The 25,898-nt window shown below is 35.9% G+C and overlaps 4 protein-coding genes across 4 annotated transcripts; 1 reads left to right on the top strand and 3 right to left on the bottom strand.

The window, feature by feature from the left end:
- Positions 1-5,237: 5,237 nt before the first annotated feature.
- LOC104238984 (protein RER1A-like) lies at positions 5,238-8,974 on the bottom strand. Its single transcript, XM_009793518.2, has 3 exons — positions 8,463-8,974; positions 6,162-6,342; positions 5,238-5,618 (listed from the first exon to the last, which is right to left on the bottom strand). The coding sequence occupies exons 1-3, from the start codon at positions 8,810-8,812 to the stop codon at positions 5,565-5,567; spliced, it is 585 nt and encodes a 194-aa protein (XP_009791820.1). The 5' UTR covers positions 8,813-8,974; the 3' UTR covers positions 5,238-5,564.
- Positions 8,975-10,729: 1,755 nt separating this feature from the next.
- On the top strand, positions 10,730-15,520 carry LOC104238985 (mannose-P-dolichol utilization defect 1 protein homolog 2-like). The gene is made up of 8 exons (XM_009793519.2): positions 10,730-11,097; positions 11,768-11,921; positions 12,749-12,821; positions 12,960-13,026; positions 13,204-13,263; positions 13,883-13,943; positions 14,023-14,064; positions 15,001-15,520. Exons 1-8 carry the CDS (start codon positions 10,936-10,938, stop codon positions 15,120-15,122), a joined length of 741 nt encoding a protein of 246 aa, XP_009791821.1. The 5' UTR covers positions 10,730-10,935; the 3' UTR covers positions 15,123-15,520.
- Positions 15,129-19,996, bottom strand: LOC104238987 (cyclin-J18). The gene is made up of 2 exons (XM_070172308.1): positions 19,736-19,996; positions 15,129-16,336 (listed from the first exon to the last, which is right to left on the bottom strand). Exon 2 carries the CDS (start codon positions 16,305-16,307, stop codon positions 15,600-15,602), a length of 708 nt encoding a protein of 235 aa, XP_070028409.1. The 5' UTR covers positions 16,308-16,336; positions 19,736-19,996; the 3' UTR covers positions 15,129-15,599.
- A 313-nt stretch (positions 19,997-20,309) lies between these two features.
- On the bottom strand, positions 20,310-22,413 carry LOC104238988 (F-box protein At1g47056-like). The gene has a single exon (XM_009793521.2). The coding sequence runs from the start codon at positions 22,223-22,225 to the stop codon at positions 20,618-20,620; it is 1,608 nt and encodes a 535-aa protein (XP_009791823.1). The 5' UTR covers positions 22,226-22,413; the 3' UTR covers positions 20,310-20,617.
- Positions 22,414-25,898: the final 3,485 nt, after the last annotated feature.

Below are 25,898 nucleotides of genomic sequence, written 5' to 3'. Positions count from 1 at the left end.
GATTTGGATTTGGGTCACATCAATGTGCACCCGAATTTAAGAATATGATTTAATTAAGCCGCGCCTAAAGAGTCTAACGCGTTATTATTTTTTGAGAAGGCCATGAGATTCACTAAACGGCCTAGCCTGAATTCTAAATATTATGATTAGTTGTTGAGGGCCCCGCAATTTGCATTTTTTATTTAGCAAGGCTCGTCTCATTATTTTAGAAGAGGATATCCTAAAGTGACTACATTTCTATTATTTTTGTTTCCAGAAATAGAAGAAAGAAAGATGTATGCTAATTGAAGTATATGTTTTGGCCTAAACCGGACTCCTATCAATTTCTAATTACTTATAAAGTGAAAAGACGCCATACCTTACGAAAATGCTTTGGTTGAACAAAGAAATTACATATGAGACTGATGAAATGCAATACTTAATCCGACAACATCCTTAAGTCGAATCTAAATCAAATTGCTTAAACAGGATTAACAGAGTTCTTTATTAAAAGATGTTACTGATAATGTTCAAAACTAGTCCTATAAACTGCCTAAAGAAATCGAAACTGGATGATTCAAGACTGTATTATATTTGGCTAGATTTAACAGCCATTTGCCCCTACCTATTCAAACATAACTGGAAGAAGAGTTTGAATTAACAATTCTACCAAATGATAGCTCATTCCATAAATTATATGACTACATCACGTGTACTGCCAACAACCATATCGCAGTTTTAGACTAGAATATTTTCAATTAAGTACAAACTTACTAATGTGTTTTCTATTGGACTACAAATAACAGAATTTATACAACTTTAACAATATTCGCAAAGCTGTAAGTAAGGCAACAGATGATTTAAAAATTCTTCAGATCTTTCAATTCATGCCTCTCATGGTTACATCAGTATGAAATGTGTACCTGGATGTTGAATACGACAGAAGAAAAGGAAGAAGATAGAGAAAATCAGCAGCAGCAGGAACAAAGTAACAGCAGCAAACAAAACAACACAGCAGAACAGGCTCGAGTGCAAGAATACAACTATAAGCCGATAGAAAGAGTGGCCAAATGACAGCAGCACACAGTGGAGTAGAATCAGAACTCCAGGCAGACCAAAACCAGTAGTAAACCAATGAAAACACTCGACTAGTAGACTCAATTGGAACTTCAAAGAATCAGAATTGATTGAACAGATTGAACAAATGAAACCCAAACAACAATAGGAAGAAACAGTTTCTGATTGTTGACTGTATTCTTTCTATCTCTTAACCTCTCTCTATCTGTTCTGAAAATCCCAACCCCCAGTCCAGTCTGAGTTCCCTATGTGTGTTCCCTAATATCATATGTATTCCTCCCCTATCTCTGTCTCCTATATGTTCTATATGTATGTATTTCAGCTCTCTCCTCTCCCTCTTATGTCTGTGTGTGTGTGTATGCAAATCTCTCAATGTGCCTCCCTTTTATAAGCCTTAACATCACCCCTTTTACAGCCTGTTAGATTAATCAGATACCCCTCCCATGTGTTGCCCCTTTTCAGTTCCACTTAGTTATTTAAGTATTAGAAACCCATCATATTCCCTGGCAGACTTGCCCTTTTGAAAGAGGTTTAATACTTCTTAACTAAAGCAGGGTAATGGGCAGCAGAATATATCTGACAGCATGTGCTGTCGATTATTTTATTCAAAAGCCCTTATGCAGGGCACAGGCTGTGCACAAATGCACCTGTGGTGCACAAATGCACATGTTGTGCAGAAAGTGCACATGCCCTCCAATTCAGAAGTTAAACAAACATTCCTTTTTACATTTCTGATTCAAATTAACAACTATAAGTAAACAAACTCAGTTCCTAATCGATTCAAACAAATGTGTCCAGAAGCAAATCGATTTGTTATTGTTCAGGCAATTGAAACTAATTGACGACACATGTCGACTCGACTATATTAATCATAACATGCACAATCGTAGCCAAAAATCAGACATTTAACAGTATCGACACATGATTTGAATTATACTGACTAAACAAAGTGGTATTCGAGGAATCAATTAGTCAGTTCAAATTTGAAAATCAGCTAATTGCACAACACTTACATACACATTATCAGAACAAATAGAAAGAAGGACTCAAGACAACGAGGTTTAGGCAAAGTGGACAGGACACAGTTGATAAAATTCGAAATAAATTACACAAAATATGAACAGACCTTGAAACCACACACGTACTGAATAACAAGGAGAAAACAAACTTACCTTAAAACTTTGAAAGAAGAAATAGAAAATCAGCTTGTGTTTGAACAGACCTTCTTTAAGGTTGAACGGACTTTAAACGAAGTGTTTCTCGGATGAGAAACACTTCGATTAAGGTCCATTAGACCCTAATCTCTTGGCTTAAACAGGCACGGACTAGGCTTGGGGCTTCTAGGGTTCGTGGATGGTAGATTTGGGATTTGGGCTTCCAAGGTTAGATTCAGACCAAACCAAGCATGGTTTGGTCACGAGGGGGGTCTGGTGATTGTCTGGTATGAATCTAGGGCAGATCGGTGTAGATCGAGTTTTGCTCGAATCTTCAAATGAAGATTCGAGGACCTAGAGGATGATTCGAACTAAACAGACTACAGATCCATGTTCAGGGTGTCAAGGTGGTTTTAGGGTGTTAAGGTGAAGGTCATCGGCGTTCATGCCGCCGGCTTTCATGGTGAAGGTGTACAGAGGCGGCTCTAGGGTTTGGGGTTGAAGACGATGAAGGCTGGGGTTCGGATAGGGGGCAGGGTAATATTATGAGTTTATATAGTTAGTGGGTAGGTGGATCCTGGCCGTTGGATGAGATGTGATGAAGGGCCAGGATCCTTCGACTAACAGGGAACGGCGTCGTTTCAAGGGTAAAGGGTTGGGGTCGGTCCGGGTGAGACGGGTCGGGTCTGTTAGTGGGTTTGGGGTGAGAGATCTTGGCCGTTGATCAATCTGAGATCAACGGCCCAGATCAGACTGGATCAAAACGGCGTCGTTTGGAACGCCTCCTGAGGTCAGCTGATCTGGACCGGGTTTACATGGGGTTTGGGCTGAGTTTGTTTGGGCTTTGAATCAAAATGAAAATCAGCCCAAACTGATTTTCAAACCCAATTTTGCACTCTCTCTTTTATTATTATTTTTTTATTTTATAACAAAACCTAAGTAAATCAAATTAAAATTAAATAAACACTTAATACAATTATTTGCACACATATATCAAAATATTTAAAACAGGTAAAATCAAACAAAACAAAAATCACGAACAAAGATGCCTATTTATGATTTTCTATTTAACAACCGGATTACGGTTCAAATTACGCATGACACATACATTTTTTGTATTTTGTTTTAATAAAATAAAATGGGCAAAAATCGTAAATAATTAACAAAGTGCCATGTAAAAATCCAAAAATTGTACAGCAGGACCAATTGTTATTATTTTTTATTTCTTTTGGAGCGATTGTCGCGCGAAACAAAAATCACGTGCTCACAATCATTATTGTACACACTAAGCTCTCTACACTCCATTTGCAGCGACACCACATTTCTTTAAACATCCTTTTGCAATAATGTTAAGTACTGTCTGGCAAAACTACCACACGTAAAGTCAATTTTACACTCCAATCCTAGAGGATTAGATACTGTTTGACCCAAAATTTAGATCTAGGTTCAACCAATTAGATTTATTGAAATAGAGTCAATCTTAACCGATATTAATATCCAAAAGATAAGTTAACTAATTTTTTTAGTAAGATAATGTATATATTGTCCGAATGACAATAAATGTACGTAAACAACACTAACAATATTCAATAACTCAAAAGAAGGAGGATAGCATATTAAATAACAATAGATATCAATGAATATCATTTAAGTAAATAAGAACACGTGAATCACCCGAAAAGGGGTGAGAGATGTGTATATTCCTTCTGACAATGATGAATGATTGAGGAGCCTTCAAATATTCGGGTTGTTCTTGGATCAAGAGGAAAAGTTAGGCAAGAATCTTAGTAAAAATTTATTTTTCAATAAAGCTAGATTCTCTATATCAAGTCAATGTGTTTTTTTACAAGTAAATATCTTACGTCCCCTCTCCTTCCGTCTTTTTATATTTATAGGGAACATATACCTAAAAACCTAATAGTACAGGTACAGAGAATATCCACTAAAATATTCTCTTTGGGTGTCGTATCCTAAAACTAGCCGTTATTCACTCTGTCTACGGTGAGTGCTCGACCTCGACCCTGATCCTCGCTGACTCTTCGACCTTGATCTTCAATAGCTTCATCGGCTCTACACTTTGCCGTTTTCGAGACCACTTCGATCTTGGGCAGGCCTTTATCAAAGTCGTACAGGTGACACATGTGGCAGCCCATGAGGGCCTTTTATTGCTAATACGCTTTGATCATGTCAAAGGTAATTTTTGACCCATACAGATACATGTCAAATGGTAGCCGGCTGGATTTGCAACTCCTGCATAACCAAACCATGTCAAGTTTAAATCAGATATTTCTCTGTAATTAAGTTGCTCAATTTGGTGTGGGGGAGTTTGAGGACCTTGAGTAAAGGTAAGCGTAACACGAATTGTTCAATAATACAGGTGCAGTTAATCCAACAACCCCCCCAAGTATATAAATGGTAGGGCAACAACACAACTGAGCCCCCAATGTGAAAACAACACATTACAGGGAAGGCAGGTCCAAAGACCAGAAAAAACAACAAATTGGATAGCAAAAGGGACTATTCAACATCTAAAAAGACACGAATCTGTGAGACTCCAAATCCCTCCCATAATACTTGCCCTGTTTTCCCTTATCTTTCAGGATGGAAGACTCAAATGCTGGCCACTATTCGTGCACATAAAATTGATTCTCATCTCTACAGTAAAATCCAATAATTTTGCAGAGCCATCCCTCTGCTGTATAGAGAATTGCTGCATCATAAAGTGGGAGATTTCACTGTCATTACACACAGAAAGCCAGAACAGCAGGATACGTCAATGATCAGATGGATATGCGCAGCATGACAACCTCCGCATAACCTCCATCTTATGCTTACCAGCAGCTTAATAGTTATCAGGCAAATATCTCTAAATGGTGCATCAAAACTAGAAATGGGATATGCAAGGAAGTAGATGCTAATTCCACCCTTCGAAAGAGAAGTCTTCGCTACTCTAGTGTGCATAACGATTTATTGGCAAACATAAATATGCAGCAGTAATTGATAAGAAAAACAAAGTGAACATGCAGATATAGAAAATTTTGATTATTTTCCAACCAAACAATTATTACAAGAACTCCAGCACAGGGATATGCAACGTCTTGGCATCTACTAAGCTAGAGTTAAATAAGAGTGGTTGTAGACTGAGCTCAGAAAATGAATAATGACATTACAGGGGCTAGCTTACCTATCAATGAAAGAATAAGATAAGATACATGGCAGCTTCTTGGGGAGCTAAGTTTTAGAATCTAACCCAACCTCAGAAACCTATTCTATGAAAAATAAAGCCGTCCCGGCAAATTTATAGCCTACAACAAATTGATTCCCCATCATGAAATGTTCAATCTGCTTTGAACCTCAAGGTCTGGAAGCACTGGCATCATCAGTTGATGGCTTTTTCTTCCCATAACGCTGTAGAAAGGAAGCAGTTTCCAATCATTTTCAACATATTGAAGGAAAAGTATAGAGATAAATGATAATGCAGCCTGGAACATGTTAAGTTGCTCGGACTCGGGTGCGTGTGTCCGATACGGGTGCAGATCTAGATGTCAGATCTATCTAAAATTTAAGATTCAGGCGTACGGATCCAAGTACAGATACGAGTGCAAGGATTCGGCTAAAAACAATTCAAATACAATATTTGGAAAACTTACAATGCATTCCGAGAAGGAGAAAATATTGATCAAGAGGAGATAAAAAGGAAAAGGATTGATAGAGAAATTCCTATATACAAGGTATTCCAATTTCTTCAATTTCAGCCTAGCTTTTGTTTTGATTTAAGAAATCATTGTATTTGTCCCGAACTTTTCCATCGATTTTGGTCAAAATACCCAAAATCAGTTGACCATATCCAGTACGAATACCCACACCCATGTCGTGTCGACACGGGATGCGGCACCAAAAATGAGGAGTCCAAGCAACATAGGGAACATGTAAAAAGACTACCAAATGTACCTGCTTGCCAAATGTGAAGGGAACATATTTATATTTGACCATGTGCATTATCTGCCTCTTCATTGTTGAAATGAACAGCACCAACCAATAGAACAATAAAATTGGCCAAAATACAGGCACGTCAAAGGCACTGAAGAATGTCAATACAAAAGCAATGCAGACAGCTTTTGTTAGTGAGTACCTGCCAAGGAGAAGTACAAGATAAATCAAATTAATGCCAAACTACTTAGATGAAGCTAATATTGCCAAAAGGAATTGGATGAAGGCTGCAACTAACGGAAGAACTAAGAAGTATAGATGCATAACTCAAGTGCTCAACCAAGTTCTATATCACGATTAATGATCAACAAGAATGTGAATCCTGAATCCTTGTTACAATACAAAAGCAGCTCAAGATCTTCTGCAATAAAATTCAAAGAACTATGGGGAGTATAAAGGAGAAAGGGTAGAAGAAATGAACTCTGCTCTCCTCTTGCTATGGCTAAAGCATATCACAAGCTCAAAGTCCTAAATTCATATTCATCTCAACTATTAAAGCAATTAGAAAACATCCTGCATAACCTCCGAGATTAGGAATCATTACTAGGTGATAAAGAACTACTGGGGAACCAAGTAAACCTGGTGATCAGCTTCTGACTAGACGTGATATATAATTTGAAAAAAGCATGAGATGGATTTTCTGAAAATATGGACAGAGTTTGGAGTAGGACATTAATCCAACTCATAGAAACTCATGATAGAATGATGTTGGCCATGAATCATGAAATAAAGGTCAAGGACCATGATTCCTGCATTTCACTGAAAAATATCGTCGAGATAGTACCATAAACATCTAAAATACCTAGAAAACCTAATAGAAGTAATGGATGATCAGGACAAAATTTCTTGCTTATAACCAATATAATTCAAGATCAGGACATACTTCTTGAATATCTAATTCTTAACAGATTAAGATATCTTGTCTCACTAACCAAAGAGCTCCAAATAAAACCACCCAAGCTATCACATATAACCAAAGAACAATCCAATTAAATCACATCATGCTAATAAGCATTAATCGAAGCGACAGGACTTAAATTCAACTGCAGTGGAGGGGCACATTGCACGCAAAGAAAGCTCGTTCTAGCCATTCAAATTGAGAAAATAGCTTCTTCTTTTTTTTGAGATAAGTGAGAAATAAGATCCTGCAAATAAAGACATCGTGGGCAACACAAGTTCTTTTTTACTAATATGGTGGGCAACAAGTACTAAAGATGAAAATGAAAACAATGTACTCCATGTGGTCAAGGACAATTGTTTGCGTCTAACCAAATTGTATGAGTGAGTCAAGTGGGAAATTTACTATACATTTAGTATGAGTTAAAACCAATGTGACATTTTTATAACAAATTCAATAAACAGACTTAAACAAAATCCTGTGTGTATTGCTTAAGCTTCAAGCTTTGTGCAACCAGTACATAGTGTTTCTATCTATCAAAGTTATTTAGGCAGTACAAAATCAATAATTGTGATACTATTATCCTGCCACCTATATGAATATCAGATCCAAAAATGGAGCTAAGCAAACTGTTCTGGGGGGCAGTAAGGAAGCATCAAATTTTCACACTTTTGAACTTGAAAGACTCTTCCGGTAACTTGTTCCAGTAAGAATTTAAAAAATAACTACCAGGTTATCTATCTTAGACTCTGCAGATTACTTAATCCGTGTAGGTAGAGCAGAAATGAGAAGTTTAAAGGCACCAATGAAAAGCTGACCACTTAAATACAAAAATCCAACGGCAAAACAAGTAAAAAGATGCTAACTTGATACCCCTTTTTGTAGTGTTTGGTCTCAAAAAACTAATTCCTCCAAACACAGAGTTTTAAGCTTGTCTAAGGTCCTACTACAAAATAGTTTGAGAAAAGTAGTTTTCCTTCTTTCCACTCTTATTCTGCTATTTTTTATCAGATCCTAAATCATCACGTAAAGGCATGAACCCGTAACAGACAGATCAGCAGATCATTTCTTCAGCTGAGCATCAACTAACATAATCATGAAATTGCAGAATTCTTCCTTCAAAGAAAAAACATCCAGAAATCCTAATAATACAAATCTGACTTGTAGATTTGTCGTCTATAGGCAATAAGAGCAATCGGATTCAATTGCTTATCAAAAAATTAACATCAGATTTAATTTCTTCTCATGCGAAGTATAAATTCAGAAACTAGATAACAATCAAACTACGAAATGAGATCGCAATAGATATCCACGTCAAATCTGAGAATATTCATAAATGAGTAAAGATGATGACGTCACATCACCAGAATTTAAACTCAGGAAGGCGACGAACGAAAGGGCGAAACTCATCGGAACCGCGAGTGGGAAGTGTGGGACCGCCCTCAACTTCCGGATCGACTTGAGGTGAAAGGAAAGCAATAAGGAGCTGGATTATGTAGATTCCTAAGGCATACGTAATAATGTAGAAGCCTTGAACCATGAATACGCGTATTGCGTAGATCAAAGCGATCACTGCGAAGAAGATCCACCGATGCAGGACTTGAGGTGTCGATTTATCCAGCAGGTGTTGATACCGCTGTGATAGGGTGAAGGTCCATTGTGATACGGCGGAGGAAACACCGTCGCCGGCGACTTTCCCGCCACCGACGTCCATTTCCTTTTTTACTTATTTTTTTCTTCTTTATTTTGATATTTACCGCGAAAGTAATTGGAGTAGATATTTATGGAAGAGAGAGCAATCAGGAGTTGAAAGGGTCCGAATGGGCTTGTACCTCCATATTGTTGGATGGCTTTTAATATATTTGATAAGGGTTGTTTGGTTGTGAAATAAGTTATTTCGTGATTATTTATTTCGAGATTAGTTATTTTATTTTTTCATAAGGATAAAAACACTATAATTCTGGAATAACTAATCCCGTAATTAGTTATACTATAATTTTATGGGATAAACTCATATCAAATTTAATTCCAGAATTAATTATCCATTATCTTTCATACCAAACGAGCCCTTAGGGAAGAAAGTTAATATGTAGTCGAGCATTTTTTTTTTGTATTTTCTTATTCTTAGATTCTTATCACCACCCGATATTGCTTTTGTTTTGATTTTCTATTATCTTGATGGTGTTATTGCCTTTTAACTTTTTCACTACTATATTTCTTTCTCTATATTGTTGTGATTAGCAGAAGGTTTTATCGGAAACACCCTTACACAAGGTAGATATAAGATTGCATATTCACTATCCTCTGTAAATATCACTTGTGAGATTAGATTAGGTATTATATTGTTGATGTTGATGTTATTAGTGATTAAAAATAATTACAGTCGCTAGATGAATATACAAAAGGTATATATATATATTTCATATTGTACATTATGGTTTAATATATAAAAAAATAGAAATTTGACGGTTATTATGTACAATTATAGTTTTGAAGAATTAACACAAATAGCCGCCATCTAATGCTTAAATTAAAAATAGCCGGTGGATGCATACTATATGTATAATTCATGTATTATTATATATAAGAGTATAACTATATATAATCAGTATATAATATATGTATATTGGTTAGAAAAAGTAAATAACTATATATAATCTATGCACATCAACTAGAAAAAGTAAACAGTGAATCTGGCTGGCTATTTGTGTTAAAATCCCTATAGCTTTCCCTTGTTGGATCCGTTGCAATGTTTAGGGTCATGTACTTAATTGGTCTTTACCTGGACTTAAATAGCTCTTTGCTCGGCCCATAATTTTTACATACATATATACTATTTGAACTGTATTACCCTCCTTACTCAAGTTTTAATTTAATTACATCCTATATATAAATTTACTAATTATATACGCTTTAGAAATTAAATAGGTATTCCTTTATATTCGGCATCAATTATTTCCCATCCTTATTATCTCTCCCTTATGCGCGCTCTCTCTCTCTCGCTCTCTCATGCGTTCTCTCTCTATCTCTCAATCCCTAATTTTAGTAATGCAGAGCAAAAGAAAAGAGAGTAGCAATTGCACCATTGACAGCCGTTAAAAAACTTTGAAGCCTTGCATTCGAATTTGGATTTTCAAAAATATTATTTGTTTGGATTGGGTGTTGTTGCAAACAATTGGGAATACGATTTGGAGTTTATATCTCAAATTTGAGGGTGTTTTGGTGAAGATTAGACTTATTGTGGCTGAATTTCATATTCAAACTCGAAAGACATGACATACATTATATTTACGAAATTGTAGTAAAATTGTTTATATATATATATATATTTTATTTAAGTATTGTATGAAAGTTGAACAATATTGTATAAAAATTGTATGATATTGTAGTTGTATGTAACTAGGTAGAAATAATATATGAAAATTTGTTTTTGTTATGTATAAATTAGATATAGAATATACAAAAGATATATTATATAAAATTTGTATAATTTTTTTGTTTAAATTGTATGATATTGTAGTTTTAAATCACCTCACCTCCTATTAATCAAACCAAATAATATTTAAAATGTGTTTAGATCATTTTTCGTAATAAAATTTCAGTACATGTAAAAATTTCATTCTGAATGGGACTCACACAAATTGCATGTACTAACAATCCGTTAAAACTTAAAAGCAACACATCGCTGGAATTTTTTAGCAAAAAAGTCGACATTTTGAGAAAAAAATTCACAACAAGAAGACAACCTACGTTAATCAGAAATTTCAGAAATCAGCTCACCGTTTTTAAGGATTCATCCTTCGACTATATACAAACCTAAAGAATTGTGTTGAAATCATGAAGATGGTAGAGCTCAAATTTCTTGGTATGGATTTTGGTTGTGTAATGGGATCCCTTAGCAAAGGTGAATTCCCAGAAAAAGATTGTTTGCTTCCCTTAATATCCAAGCTCCTGGGCTACGCCATTGTTGCTGCCTCCACCACTGTTAAACTTCCTCAGGTATTTTCCTTAAAAATCCAGTCTTTTTTTTTTTTTTTTTTACATTTTATCGGGTCCTACTTTAGAGACTTACAATTTTATGATATTTGATTTCCACCCACGTTAAGTTGTCTATATCTTGAATCTCATCTAGCTTAACAGCTGATACATAATCATCACTGTCCCATTTTTATGCAAGGTATTCATGTGGGCATAGATTTTATGATGTTAATTTGACTTGGAAATATTGAAAGAAAATATTAAGGTGATAATTGAAAAGTAATCAGATAAAGAAAAATCTGAATATTTGAATGAATTTGAATTACTAAAAGTTGTAAAAGCGGTATAGAAATGGAATAGTATCAAATTTAAGACATACAAAATGGAAAGGGTGCCATATAAATTAGGATAGGGGAAGTAATATTTATATATTTTTAGGTTAAAGACTATGTAGGTGAGTCGTCCGGTGCTGCTTCTGTGATCTTGTTGTACATTTCAGGTGAAAGACAACGAAATTTTTGGGATCCTGTTTTCCCCAAATTTAGGAACTACAAAGATTCAACATAGGGTTATGGGTTGGTAAGCTAAGTTGTTTAGGCTGTCATTACTGTCTTAATTTGCACGTCTACTGGCTATAGCGATTCACAGATTGGACCAAGTGTATCACATATCCCTTCTCTTCCTCTTGCAGATATTAAAAATTTTGCAGCACAAAAGTGTTAGAGGGCTTAGTGTTGTGAGCTTCGAGCTAGAAGTAATTGGTTATACTATTGCTTTAGCATATTGCCTTCACAAAGGACTTCCATTTTCAGCTTTTGGAGAGTATGTTTTTCTTTTGATTCAAGGTATGTTCAACATATGCATCTTGCTTTTGGAATTCATTTAATATTCTATTCTGATATGTTGAGAAGGCGTGGGGATGCAGCTTCTCAAATTTGCATTGGCGTTCTACTGGTTTGAGTGCAGAATTGTTTGGTTGTGGTTGTTTTAGCTAACCATGCATCTTTTTCACTGGTTCTTCTTCATTGAACAGCCAATTCAATTCCTTTAAGCAGTTCTGGACAAGCCAAATGGCTAATGATCCGAGACAGCAGCTGGACATTTGTTTTCCGAGATTGCAATAAAAGATGCTTGTAGTAGCATGGCTTTTGTTAAGCAACAACAACTCTAGGCCTCAGTCCCAAACAAGTTGGGGTCGCCTATTGCTTCATTTAAGCTCAATCCATGACATCATCATACCATGGTTTTTCTTAAGCGTTTGAACGAATATCTAGATTGTACCCATTCAGCCCAATTTACCTTTTTTGAGTTCATGGCAAATGCTATGATATGGTAGTTTGGTTATTCACTCCTTTGTCGATAGAGTAAATCACCTTCATTTCATTGCACTTCAATATCTCAATTTCTTAGTTTCGTATGTTTTCTTAAATTGTGAGACATGTCTCGTCTATAAGTTCAAATTGTTAGTGAAATATACTTTAATTTTGCAAAGCACCCTTCATTTGCGGCTTTGATTCTTTTTGTTGAGTCAAGTATGTGGAAATATTTTGCTGATGGGTAATACGCTCAAACCATGTTGAATTGATGATGTTGAAGGAGATACTTTTGTTTATTTATTTATTTTAGGTCTGCAAGACTGCAAGATCATCTTGTGCTTTTTTACTTGTTGCAGCTATCATTTTGGTTGCGGTCATATATTATTTTTCTCAGCCTTTGGGAACAAAGACATGGATTAGAGCATTATTGTATCCTACCTCCTCCACCTTTGATTTCGTAAAAAGTATTCCGTATAAATTAGCCATTTAGACTACTCTTTTTTGTTAATTTTAGGTGCTTCTTCAGATGGAATTAGAATCTGTTGTTCCTCCTATTTAAATAAATAGATATTGTGCTGTAGCTCCAACTCTTTTGGCAGGTCAAATTGATCCAATCCTATTTGAGGCCTTATATGTAAGTGGTGACTTATAATTCCGGTCTGTAAAATATTTTAGCTCTCCTACCCTCAATTAGTAATTCTTTGTTTTGGTAGCCTACAATGCTCCAAAGATATAGATTCCTCTTTCATAAGTGGATTCCACAGAAAGAGTATACCACGGCTCATTCTTGTCTTGGAATAATTTTTGGCAGGCCTCTCAGCATGCAATTTTTCTTTTTGCAAGAATTCCACAAATCTGGAAGAATTTTAAGGTACTTATTCGTGTGATGATGGTTCTCATTTTAATATTGCTGTGATGTTGAGAGCGGAGATAACAGATGGTACTTTTGCAGATTTGACTTGACATATGGAGTGTTGCCTGGTTTCTAATAATGTGATGCCGTTTTACCTATAAACTTTTTGCTTCTGGTAGCATTAAACTTTTCACTTATGGTTTGACGACTTGTCATTGTGTATGTAACATGTCAACTCTTTTGGGATGTTAATTATCTGAAACTTGATTCATACTGAAACATGCTGTGTTTAATAAGTAAATGTTGTAACATGCAGTTTCCTTGCTATGCACTATATTGCTTGAATATTTTCTACTCTGTCAATGGAAATCATGCCAAATGTGATGGAATTGTAATGAGAGGGAGGGAGCTCTTATGTGAATGCTTTTAAAGCAGATGATAAATAAGTGAGATAAAATCAGTGACCGTCCATGCAAGTACACATGAAGTTTCATACCTGATTGAATTCTTAGATTCATTTATCCAATGATGTTCGACAAGAATCACTCACGTGCAGTTACATTTTTGCTGAAGTCATTCTTTTCTGCCAGCTACTTAATTTAATAATTCTTTTTTATCCTTAATGTTGTTTGAGCAGAACAGAAGTACTGGGGAGCTAAGCTTTTTAACCTTTTTTATGAACTTTGGTGGTTCCATGGGTAAGTTGACCATTGAACTTCTGGTTGCACTTACAAAATGTTGAAGTTCTCACCCGCTCTTTTCCTCTCTATATGGCAGTTAGAGTGTTTACCAGCCTACAAGAGAAAGCTCCAATGAGTGGTATGCTCTGATTTTCTTTTATCTAAACCTCCATATAATTATGCAAAGTGCTCGCTGGATATGGAACCACTGTGGCGTAATTTATTTCCAGAATCATAAAACTGATGCATTCTTATTTTGCAATATAATCTAATTTTTCAAATGTGCATAACAATGATTGATATACTTAATGGTTCTGCTGTATCACCATCACTGCTAATTACTATGTTACCAATTCTCTTCTGCTAGAGTAGAATGTGACATCAGCTCAGTTTGTCCAAATCAAGTACCGTTAAGATGTTTTAGGGGAAAAGAAAAGAAAATTTAATTGAAAACACTAGATGAGCTTGTATTGAATATTTTTTAGATCAATATCACTCATGTTTTATTCCTTCCTGTAGTTATGGTGTTTGGAGATGCAGATGGAGAAGAACTAAATCTTCTTGTGACCTTCACGGTTGTTTTATAGCATTTATTTGGAAGTATACATGCAGCCTTGGGAATTAGAACTGGAGTGAACAAATTACTTGAATGCGATAAATAAAGAATAACCTTTAATAGTGCAGGTAGTTGAAAATACTAAGAAAATTCAAAATACTAAAAGAGGAGTTTTCTTAGTTGATATGAGCTGATGTGAAAGATTTTGGACATACATAGTTGAGGAGACGTGTCCATTTGCTAGCTGAATCCTTACGCGCTTCAAATATGCTTAAACTGGTGTTCTCACTTCTAAGATATCTGAAATGCTATTCTTTTGGAAGAAGGATTTTCTAGCCGACAGGATTTTAAAGTGAACAAGAAAAGCCTCATTTTCTATCCTCTGTAATGGTGCCAATTCACATCCTATCATTATATGATCTTTGTAATTTGATCAATCCTGTCACTTCGGGACATATGATAAAATTGTAACTTGATCAATCCTGCCCTTTTAACTCCCAAGTTTGATTTTGTTTGCAGTTGTCATGGGATCTGTGATTGGTATACTGATGAATGGTACCATCTTGAGTCAAATTCTCTTGTATCCATATCCAGCACCAGCACCAGCACCAGCACCTAAGAAAGGGAAGAAGACAGATTAGAAGCTTCAGCTTGGTATGCTGGGAATGGCTTTGCTACTTCTTTCTCCGGCACCATGGAGCTCAATGCAATGATACTCGAGCTTGAATACTGTCGTTCATTTGCCCATGTCATCTACTAAAGTATCTGACATCGATTTGCCTAGTTCAAAATTTACGGTGTTTCACAAATTTACTTCAACACTAGTCCTCTTGAATTTTTAGTTGTCAACTATACATGAGTCATGAATAGAGTAGTTCATTTATACATGTGATTCCCCTGAGAATCCGCCATAGATTTACTTAGTTCAAAACATAGATTGATCCATGTCCAAATTAAACTACAAGACTAGTCTTCTTGAATGTTTGAATTGTTACATGAAAATACAACACTTTGGTATGGAAAATTCTTTTTGTTCCATTACATATATAGAGGCCTTTGGTAAAGATCAGCTCTGTGAAAATATATCATTGATCTCTTCACAGTTACAGATTCAACTTTCAAGCTTCAAGCACATGAGTTAAAATGTTTCTAACAGTGTCCAGAATATCCTCCTCATTGCACGAAGTTACAAACTTAACCCATAGAAGAATGGGGAATTCACTCTTCTGTACTGGAACTGTGATCAAATATGCAACAACCATTATAGACGCGGCATGATGACGGGGAGAAGTATTAAAAGATGAAATCTCCCCCTTTTCATAGAGTAAGTCCATAATATCCATACAAGCTTCAATATTTAATTGCTCTCCAACTCTAGCAACTTCCCTCAATTTGGTAATTAGATCTTCTAAGAATCTGAAGGCAATGCTTCTTAACATACCAATCTCAAATTTCAAAACCTGCATTAGCACTAACTCAGCTTCTAGAAAATCCTTTGTTGTAAAATGCTGCTCTGTAATGGTGTTGTCGGCTAAAGACTTGAAACATTTGACGTGAAGGGGGGGAGAATCGTGTATTTTGGTTGAGATCCATAGTGCAACGAGGGCAAATAGCTGCAAATTGCTTTCTCTGAGAGGCAGCTGTAAGAGCCAGGTTTTAGCAGCATCGTTAATTCCTTGTCTGGAAATTAGAGATGGGTAGAATCGATCTACGAAAAGTGAGAGTGCCGAGTATTTGACGATGGGTGAAACTTGAAGCTCATGAGCTGATTGAATCAGGAATTCTGCCACTCGACCTCGCAAACAACAGCAAACCTCCTTCTTCATCCTCTCTCTCGTTCGGAATCTGGAGATAACTTTCAAATTCAGAGATAACTGTCAAATTCGTTTTCGTGGTTAAAGGCAGAACCTATCGAAATGCCTAAAAGAACCAAATGTAACCATCAATCGATTTATCATAAAGGAAATATGAGTATGATTATCAATTTCTGTAACTCAGAGATTGTTCTAAACTAGAAACTATATCCAAAATCCCACCAAATACTGAGTAGCTCGTTGCATCAGAAGATGAACGAATAAGAGATTGCTAAACTAATCAGCAGATCGGAAATCTCAATTCAAATATGGAGCTCATATTCCCGTCGCAAGTGTTCATTCGACTAGTCAAGTCGTCATATAAATATATACCAATACTCATAATAAAATAACATCTTCAAGCGTAACACAATTTAGAGATAGAACTTAGAAGTATCAAATCCCAGTAATTGGATTCATTTTGATTACCCACCGGCGAATAACATTTTAAGCAAGCTTAACAGAGTGGCTACTTCGGAGCTTTCCTAGCCACTATAATTTTCTTTTTGAATCCTTTGTATTAATTCCACTTCCTACTCGCGGTTATGGATTGAACGAGATTCAAGCTGGGGAAGTGAAAGGATAAATTGCCTTGTTCTAGGTCATTCGTTATTGGGGAGTGGGGGCAGCAAGAATACTGTATTTATTTATTTATGAGTTTCACTTACTCGTGATTCAGGGACCAAGTATGATAACACGCTGAGAAACTTTCTGACCTAGTATTTTGGACTTTCTGATCTAGTATTTTGCAAATAGCAACCAGTACATATCCTCAGAGTACAAGAATAAACTGCTGCCGGTAGTTTGAAGCCCGGAAACAATAACAACATACCCAATATTATCCCACACCGTGGAATCTGAGGAAGGTAGTGTGTACGCAGACCTTACCCCTACCTTAGCCCGGAAACAACAATGGAGTAATATATAAGCCGTTCTTTCTCACGTTGGGGGCTAGACCAAATATTCCTTTTGTTTTTAAATAGCGGTGATATTCATGCCAACTTACACGCGCTGCAACTATTCCACTAATACATGTATGGGTGACTCTATACACTAAAGCTAAGATAGATGAAAAGAAATAGCTCAACATTTTGTCTCTACCAAGATGTGAACCCTGGTCTCCCATGATTTTCACCCACTTTATTGACCACAGGGTCGCATAGGTGCTAGAGCAAACATTCATAAAGATCAGCAAACCAAACTGTAGCACTTGGTTCGGACTCCAACAAAACCTATAATCTGACATTACATTTAGGATCAACACACACTATGGATGCAGCTTAAAGCAAAATATTGTCAACAGATTCAATAATAATCTACTTGAAGAAAATTGATTGACAATATACAATGGATAAGGAAAAGTTTGATGAACAAAGCAAAGGTACGAACTATCAACAAACAAGAACAATAGATGCAGACATTCTAGAAGCAGAAACCTAGAGGGGGGGGGGGAACAGGTTTCTTGTGTCTACTTTTTTTTCCCTTAATCAACCATAGGAAATGACAGTTGGTTAATTTCAAAAATTAAATCTAACATCTTATACATTAATAAAACCAGAATCAAGCAAGCAAAAGCTTACGAACCAATCACTAAAACACCATTTACATATGGAGTGATGCTATCGAGTTCTTGGGTAAAGCAAAAGAAACAAAATATTCTTTAAGGTACAACTATTACACTTCAGGTTTAAAACCTATAACAGAAAGCTTATCCTATACATAGTCTAGATTTCAAAAACAGACTGTCGTTGAGAATGCATAACAGAAATCAAGACATACCCAAGAAAACTACCAACCACTGAAGTTATTTTGACCACTGGTGCAAGACAGTAATAGTCTTAAAACAACAATAATATTTTGACATCAAGCAGGATAGAGAGGAAGCAAAAAATCCTTCGGAAAACACAAGCAAATTCAGTGGTTTAACCACCAAATCAACTAACTAAACCCAGTGTCTCATAAGAGTGAGTTCTCAAGTCATAAAAAATCAACCATGAGAACACACATGAATAAGTCATAACGAATGTTCATTGACTTGGATTTAGTGGTGGAGAAAACCTAATGACCCCATTGTTTAAAAAAGGAGATAAATATTAGTTAATTTTTCAATAACTGAAGAAAGGATAAATTCTCCACAACCCTGAATGTGCATGCAATTACCAATCATGCAGCATAGCCGAAGTTCTCACAGTATTGGTGATAAATTAACTATAAGTGATAGCACTCAGACCAATAGTGTATAATTTCAGTAATCGAACGTCCAACAAGGCTTTTCTTGTTAGACCAACAATAATAACAGAATCTAAAGATGCATCTCAAACAGGCAGAATATTACTGCTATATACGATAAAGACCCAAAAACACTGTAGCAGTGGAAGATAACGATCCAATACCTGCCATCAATCAAAGCATGAAGAAAACAGCAAAATACGGTTCACAAAAGCATAATTATGAGGCAGTCATTTAGTTAGATCAGCAACTTTTAATTGATTGTCCCACCTACTTTCGAAGATTAACATTCTCCCATCACAATATGAACTAATCAGTGATGCTGCAGCTTAACGAACCAAATCCAAAGGGTTTTCAGTTGCCTTAATATAATTTTTTTTAATAGGAAACTCTAGTGAAAGCGACACAAGCCATAACTAAGCTGAAGAAATAGCTCATCATGAAACCAGACTAAAGGACAGAAGCTGGTCAAGAAGTAAATAAATAAGGCATGCAGAAGAACAAAAAAAAAATGTTGTTTTCCCTCTAAATTAGCTTCAATCACCCTTTTCTGACAAAGTTAGCTGATATATTCATTTGATTTAGCTAAATGATTGTAGACAATGCCCGCAAAGAGCATATGAATGAATTATGGCCTTCAAGGACAACAGTAGAGGAACTGGCATGAATAATTACACAAACCATTCATGATCTCCATTCTTATTTTTTTGAAATTAATGATCTCCATTCTTATTAAGGATTCCAATTACATGAAGTCACCAAAATTTTCTTAACTAGAACAGAACTAATCAAGCCAACATGGTATCACGCGAACTCATTTCTTAGCCCCAAACCCAGAGTTTAACTTAGCGCTGTGTCGTTGTGTCTATGCAAAGTAAAGAGCTTCTAAGGAGTCCAGAAGTACATCTCAACACCCAAAAAGAACCAGAGAATCTACTGAAACTATTTCTTTACCCAACATCTAGAGTTGAAACCTTGGCTTAAACAATATCTTGATCTAATAGCAGAGTTAATATATATTCTAGTTCTCAACATGAACAAATCCATGCTCTAGTTCTCAACATGTTTCCCAAGTGTCATCACAAGTCACATAGGGCACATTGAGAGGATGATAAAGAAAGATCATTCCAACAAACAGGCTATATTGCATTTTAAAATTTATTGTAGCATACCAAGGCCTTGAAACACTTCCTTTTTCAGTTAGGAAGCAGCTTTGACTATTCAAGCCTGACTTTTCACCATTGTGCTTTATTTACCAGGTGAATCACACTATTGCAAACTTCCCCTCGTTCACCAAAAATAAAAGAACAATTTCTGCTAAGGGCACGCCCCAAACCTACATGATTCGAGTGGTGAATATATGAAGCGCAATATAATATAAAAAAGTACAACGTTAATTAGGTAAAAGCTGTGGAACAAACAAGCTGTAAGACTAATGAATTTTCATGAGAGGTGTTTAATGAAGTTGATCCCGAGTTCAGGCTTTAAATCTTCCCATGATGCTATCACGTCATCAATAACATAGGAGTGAATCAAAATCTTGACTTCCTATTAGCTTAATGCGTTTATCATAGTGTATAAGAGAAAGCAATAGTATGTCTCTTCTACTGCATTTGTTTTTTCAGTTTCCCGTTCAAATGCATTTGATATGTCAGGAAAATGTGTTCACATTATTGAATCTTCAGTATGGAGCACATATTTATACTGAAAAATGAAAACTCCACAAAGCACAAACCACAAAAGACATTCAAAAATCACCAACTTTTGGATTATAACCTTTTCCTTCCTTTCTTTTTCAGAAGATAGAATGTTGAGTCCTCTCCCAGTAGAAGTAATAAGAACTCCACGTAAAAGAAGCATATAAGCCCAAAAAGAGCATCACTAGTACATGAGGGAAAAGAGGAAACCCAAGGACAGGGTGCAACCATAAAGGCTGAACCGGTTGTCGCATTAACCAGCACGCGAACTCAAGAATATATAAATGTAATAAGAGCCAAATAACTCCAATAGCAGAATATTTGAACATAAACATTGATCTCAGTCAGCTCCTTTTTCTAAGTATTTCTGGAACTGGAACTCCCACCAAAGCTCGACCACCTTCTGAATGTGCAAGCCACCAGATGTCTTCCCGTTGTAAGTCCTAGCCTTGCCTTGAAGGAATTGGACCTCCCGGTACTGCTTGATGCAATATTTGCACCACCTACTTGGGCGGCAACCTGCCTATTTTCATTCCCAACTTCAGGGACACCACCATCACTGGCGCTTGCATCGGGATTTTCAGGTTCAGTTGCATCCAAGTTCACGGCCACAGAACCCCTAGTGGTCCTCAACCAGTCTGCACTTTCAGAAGTCACCAATCTACACTTCTTAACCTTTACTTTTACCAAATTCGGACATCCGCCAGCAAGCGCTTCCATACCCTGATCGGATACAGGGCAACTCTTTATACAGAGTTTTCTCAAAGCATTACATTTTGCAGCTATGCACGACAGTTCAGGATCTCCAACAGTTTCACTTCCACACAAAGCCAATCTCTCTAAATTCAAGCAATTCGTAGCCAGCTTCTCCAAACTAGCACATGTCGGGTTCACACCGATTAAAACCAATTCTTGTAAGTTGGGGCAATGCTTTGCCACAGCAATTAACCCTTCATCACTTATCCTGTTAGTCTTCCATCCATCAATATGAAGCTTTCTTAAAAGCTTACAGTGTTCAGCAACAGTCTTTAAACCAATATTAGTGCATTCAGGCGTTTTCACAAGGTGCAGAATTTCAAGATTTAAACATTTGGAAATAGCAGCAAGACCAGTGTCACTTACCTGAAGCCTCTCAAGATGAACTTCAACAAGTCCACAGCTGACTTGTTCAGCAATCACTTCCAGAAGCTTATCCCAATCTCCAGAACACCGGAATAGCTTAAGCGTCCGCAAATTCTTCGATCCAATAATTAACGGTCCAAAACACTGTCCGTTATACAGTTCCTTAAGGCATACAACTCTAAGAGAACCTCCTGCAACGCCAGGACCAATCGGCTCAGCCGCCGCGCCATCTGTGATGCCACGTAGGCGCTTTACCGACAACTCTTCCAGCGCCGAGCAGTTATTCAACACGGCGTTCATGCCTTTAGCTCCAAAAGCACACGATCCACAAGATAGCTTCTTCAAACCCTTGCAATTCTTCGCGAAAGCTTCCATTCCAGCATCAGTAAGCTCACGGCACGATCGGAGCTTCAAACGAGTTAGGTTCCGGCACCGTAACGAGATAAGCACCAACGCCTCATCACCTATACTCGTAGATCTACGGTCACATTTCAAAGCGAGTTTCGTGACCGAATCGAACCGTGAAAAAATCAAAGGAACCACCGCTACAAGGTCCGATTGCGCGTTGAGAGAGAGACGGTGACGGCTCTGACCTTCGACGCGGAGCCAACGGCGGCAGACGAGGGAACAACTTTTCCGGTCACCTGAGCTAAGAGACTGGAAAATGCAAGCTAAACACTCATCAGGAATATAATTAGTATAATCCAAATCTCCGGCTTCGAATACATCAACAACAACAACATCGTCGGAATCGTCGCTATTCTTCATGGAATAAACTGGCGACGAAGATCTGAATTTGATACGGTTTTGAGCTCCGGCGACGGTGGAAGCTGATTGACCCATCCACCACTAGCCAAAAAGAAGGAAAAAAGCTAACTGTTGCTATTTTTTCCACTGTCCTTTTGTCTTCGTCTTTTTCGGGTGAAGAAACTGCATTGCGGGTGAGAAAGCGGACCTGAAATTAGAATTACTAGTTCGGATTTTATTCCAAGTTTAGGCAAGTTTGTTAGGGCCACGAAAGTGTTAAATTACGTTTTGGGAAATGGTTGTTATATCTGATTTCAGGGGGGTAAAACTTGAACAAGAGTCAAAAGTGCGTGCCTTGTGGACTACCTAAAAGCTGCAAGTAGGCATGCCTGCTGGGGTCTTGGAGAGTAAAAAAAAAACAGTTTGGTGAGTAAAGTATTTACAAAAATATCACATCTCGAACAATAATATAAGGCAATTTACCTAAATATAATTATTCAAGAATTCGAATTCGTAATTTAAAAATCACAAAAAATTAATTTTACCATTGTTCCTATATATAGAACAAAAGAAAGGATCTCACATGTGTATCGTGTGTCTACGCAGTTGGATGGAGCTATACATTATGATTTATAACTTTTTGACCTCGAGCCTTGAACTTTCACAATCACATTTTCTTCTTTTTCCTTTTACATGTTTTTAAATTTCCTTCGAATTCAGCCTGTGAAAGAGGAAGCATTTTTTACATAATTTTTATTTAGGGATTCTACCCATCACGTTATAATTTTTGGTAATTGAAATATGTTCAGAAGAATAAATTTTGTTTTATATATCGTCTTAATCTTGTGAAATTTGGTAAGGATAACTTTTTGGAAATATTTAAGATGAAATTTCCCAGACATCTTTTGAAAAGTTTATAACTGTTTGAAAAATAAGATCGCCGATAATCTTATGAACTTAAATGATTTAGTACTCTTTTTATCATTATGATGTTTTAATAGCAAATTATAGAAAGCAGAGACATTTTTAAATTTTTAAAAGTAGTAATAAACTCTAATTAAAATTTGTCCTTCCTCGCTTCCTCTTCTCATTTATTGAACAATCCAATCATTCCAAGTGTCAACTATTCATGGAAACAGTCTCATATGTTCCTTTAGGGTCGTTTGGAGTAATAGTGGGATATTCCGGGATATATGGGATAACTAATCTCACTATTTTAATATAAAAGTTGTTACGGAATTAGCTTATACCCCAAAATAAATATAAGATAAAATTAATCCTAAATTTTATCGCGGAATTATTATTTTTATCTCATACCAAACGACTTACCGTGATAAAAGCAAGAACCAATGTTTGCGTAAATGGAAAGGAAGAAGGTAATTAACTCTTTGTAACATGTAGCAATGGTGTGGGATGATATGATACCGCATAATTGGCGATCCTGTCTGTTGGTGCATCAATAAGCAGATGCATGAACGAAGGTTAGTATATATTTTTAAAAAAAGGATAATGTGATTCACAAAACATTTCGTATTTATGTAGGATTCGAAAAATGGTCGCACCCCTAAAGTTGTGATGTAGACAAGTTACGCTAATGCAAATATTAGTAGTTGTATCTATGATTCGAACTCGTAACTTTTAGGTCATACGGATATAACTTTACTGTCACTCAATTACTGATAATTCCCCTTCAACAAGATTAACATATTTATCAAATTTTAATGGGGTGGTCCCTTATAGACACTCTTTTAGGATCTTGGTCTTAAATTGACTCAAGGCCAATAAGATAACCATGTTATGTGGATGCATATAACGGCAAAGTTCTGGCAAATACTTTGGATGCATGGCATGGCAAAAAGGTCCAATTTTTATCACTCAATTTTTACTATTATGATTTAAAATCACCTTATATCAGAACTCCAATAGGGGATACGGGTAAATGAGAATTTTTTCCAACAGCGGATGAGGTAATATTAGCCAAAAACTTAACGAAAATTGCTCAATTTCAAATAATACATGACAAATTTGACCCTTTCCCGGATTCAAATATTTAAGACTTTGATTTTATGAAAACTGATAATCGCTAATAATCTTATGAACTTCACATTTAATTCGGTATTATTCTGTCCTAGTGATGATACAATGGCAAACTAGAAAACCAGAAACATTTTTGAATTATTAAGTAATAAAGCTCTAATAAAAAATTGGCCTATTTCGTTGTTTACACTCTATATACGAACCGCAAACAACTATATGTCTTGATCCTAATCACTATCGTCTACAAGGAAATAAATTAGAAGACTAACACAATAATCAAACGTTGAACGTATCTGGCCATTAAACTAGAAAAAAGGACTCACAAGCAATAATGCACAATAATTAATTAGGTTTCGGGTCCATTGATAAATTGTTCATTGTAAACCATTCAAATTGCATTTCCTGTCGTCTAGCTCACAAACAAGGTTGATAAATATTTTTCGCGAGAATATTCTTTAATAAATGCATTTTTGAATTTTTAAGATTTCAAACATAATATTGAAGATAGCATTAATTAATATAAAAAGTGTAATATTTCAAATGCCTATTGTGCAAAAAAAGCTTTTCAAATTACTCAACGGGAAATAGTCATACGTAGAAGCTGCAAAACGTAAATTTTCATAAAAAGTCCTTAATCATCATTAATACTGTATGTCCAATCATAATAGACCATCTCAACGGGAAAAAATCTAATATACCACAAGCATTGCATGTGGGCGCACCTTCTTTTGTTCCAATATTTGAATAAGACACAAAACTGATAAGAATACATAATCTATACAAATATCGAGTATATTAGTAGCTTTTACCATAAAGTTGAAAAACTAAAGGAAAAATGTAACATATTGTTGAACTTTTCTTTTACTCAACACATGTTGTTGAACTACTCCTTTATTCAAAACTATTTCTGAATAATAAAATAAAATAAACAATGTACTTAAGGACATAAGATATGTCCCTATTGTAGCAAGTTCTTACTGAATTTGAAATTAATTCGGGTTAATATGATAGTTTAACAGTACTAGCTAGTTTACTGCCATTTAAGCCAGTAACTGGAACTCTTGTCATCAAATTCCAAAGATGTGTTTACATAATTAAGTCATTTTCGAAAAAGCATAATCTTCTCCTGATTTATCCTTCTAATCGTAAAGCAAATTAAGATAATGCAGGAAAAGCCTAGGAGCAGAAAATAAAATCTATTGTAAACGGAACCATAGAATGATGCATATCCTCCCTCCGTATGTAGTATCAGAAAAATAAAATAATTTTGTCAAAGATGGATGATGCAGATGAATAATCGCCAAATTTAAGAGTATTTGTATATAGGTTAACAACCAAATTAGGTCAGTCAGTCCAAATTCTCCGTAGGATCGAGATTTAAGGATATATCACGGATAACTACTTGAATTATATTAAAATGTCCTATTAGTACGGTCATTCGTAGGTGCAAAGTACTTTACTTAGAGAGAGGTCCTAAGCTATTTTTAAGTTAAATATATACAAAAAGTTTGATAAATAAGTCAAATCTCTAGATCAAGAGGATGAGGTACGATCACGCTTAATTCTAGTCCTCAAAAGGATAAGCGGTCGCTACAAGTATAATCCGGTCTAATAGTTCGGAGTCGAATCCCACAGAGAACTAAGGCTTAACTACAGATGCTTAATATCACTAAGAAGACAAGCTAGAACAATTTCTAAGTTATAAGAATGTGATTTTTTATTCTAAACTAAT

The sequence above is a fragment of the Nicotiana sylvestris genome, chromosome 4 (assembly GCF_000393655.2).
Source record: "Nicotiana sylvestris chromosome 4, ASM39365v2, whole genome shotgun sequence".
Taxonomy (NCBI): Eukaryota; Viridiplantae; Streptophyta; class Magnoliopsida; order Solanales; family Solanaceae; genus Nicotiana; species Nicotiana sylvestris.
This window is presented reverse-complemented; position numbering and strand designations above follow the sequence as displayed.

Coding starts and splice junctions, on each gene's coding strand:
- LOC104238988 (XM_009793521.2), bottom strand. CDS start 22,225: ATGGGTCAATCAGCTTCCACCGTCGCCGGAGCTCAAAACCGTATCAAA.
- LOC104238984 (XM_009793518.2), bottom strand. CDS start 8,812: ATGGACGTCGGTGGCGGGAAAGTCGCCGGCGACGGTGTTTCCTCCGCC. Junction 6,343..8,462: donor CTTCCTGAGTTTAAATTCTG/GTGATGTGACGT, acceptor TCTCCTTGGCAG/GTACTCACTAACAAAAGCTG. Junction 5,619..6,161: donor CCTTCACATTTGGCAAGCAG/GTACATTTGGTA, acceptor TCCTTTCTACAG/CGTTATGGGAAGAAAAAGCC.
- LOC104238987 (XM_070172308.1), bottom strand. CDS start 16,307: ATGAAGAAGGAGGTTTGCTGTTGTTTGCGAGGTCGAGTGGCAGAATTC.
- LOC104238985 (XM_009793519.2), top strand. CDS start 10,936: ATGAAGATGGTAGAGCTCAAATTTCTTGGTATGGATTTTGGTTGTGTA. Junction 13,027..13,203: donor TCCTATTTGAGGCCTTATAT/GTAAGTGGTGAC, acceptor AATTTTTGGCAG/GCCTCTCAGCATGCAATTTT. Junction 13,944..14,022: donor GAACTTTGGTGGTTCCATGG/GTAAGTTGACCA, acceptor TCTATATGGCAG/TTAGAGTGTTTACCAGCCTA.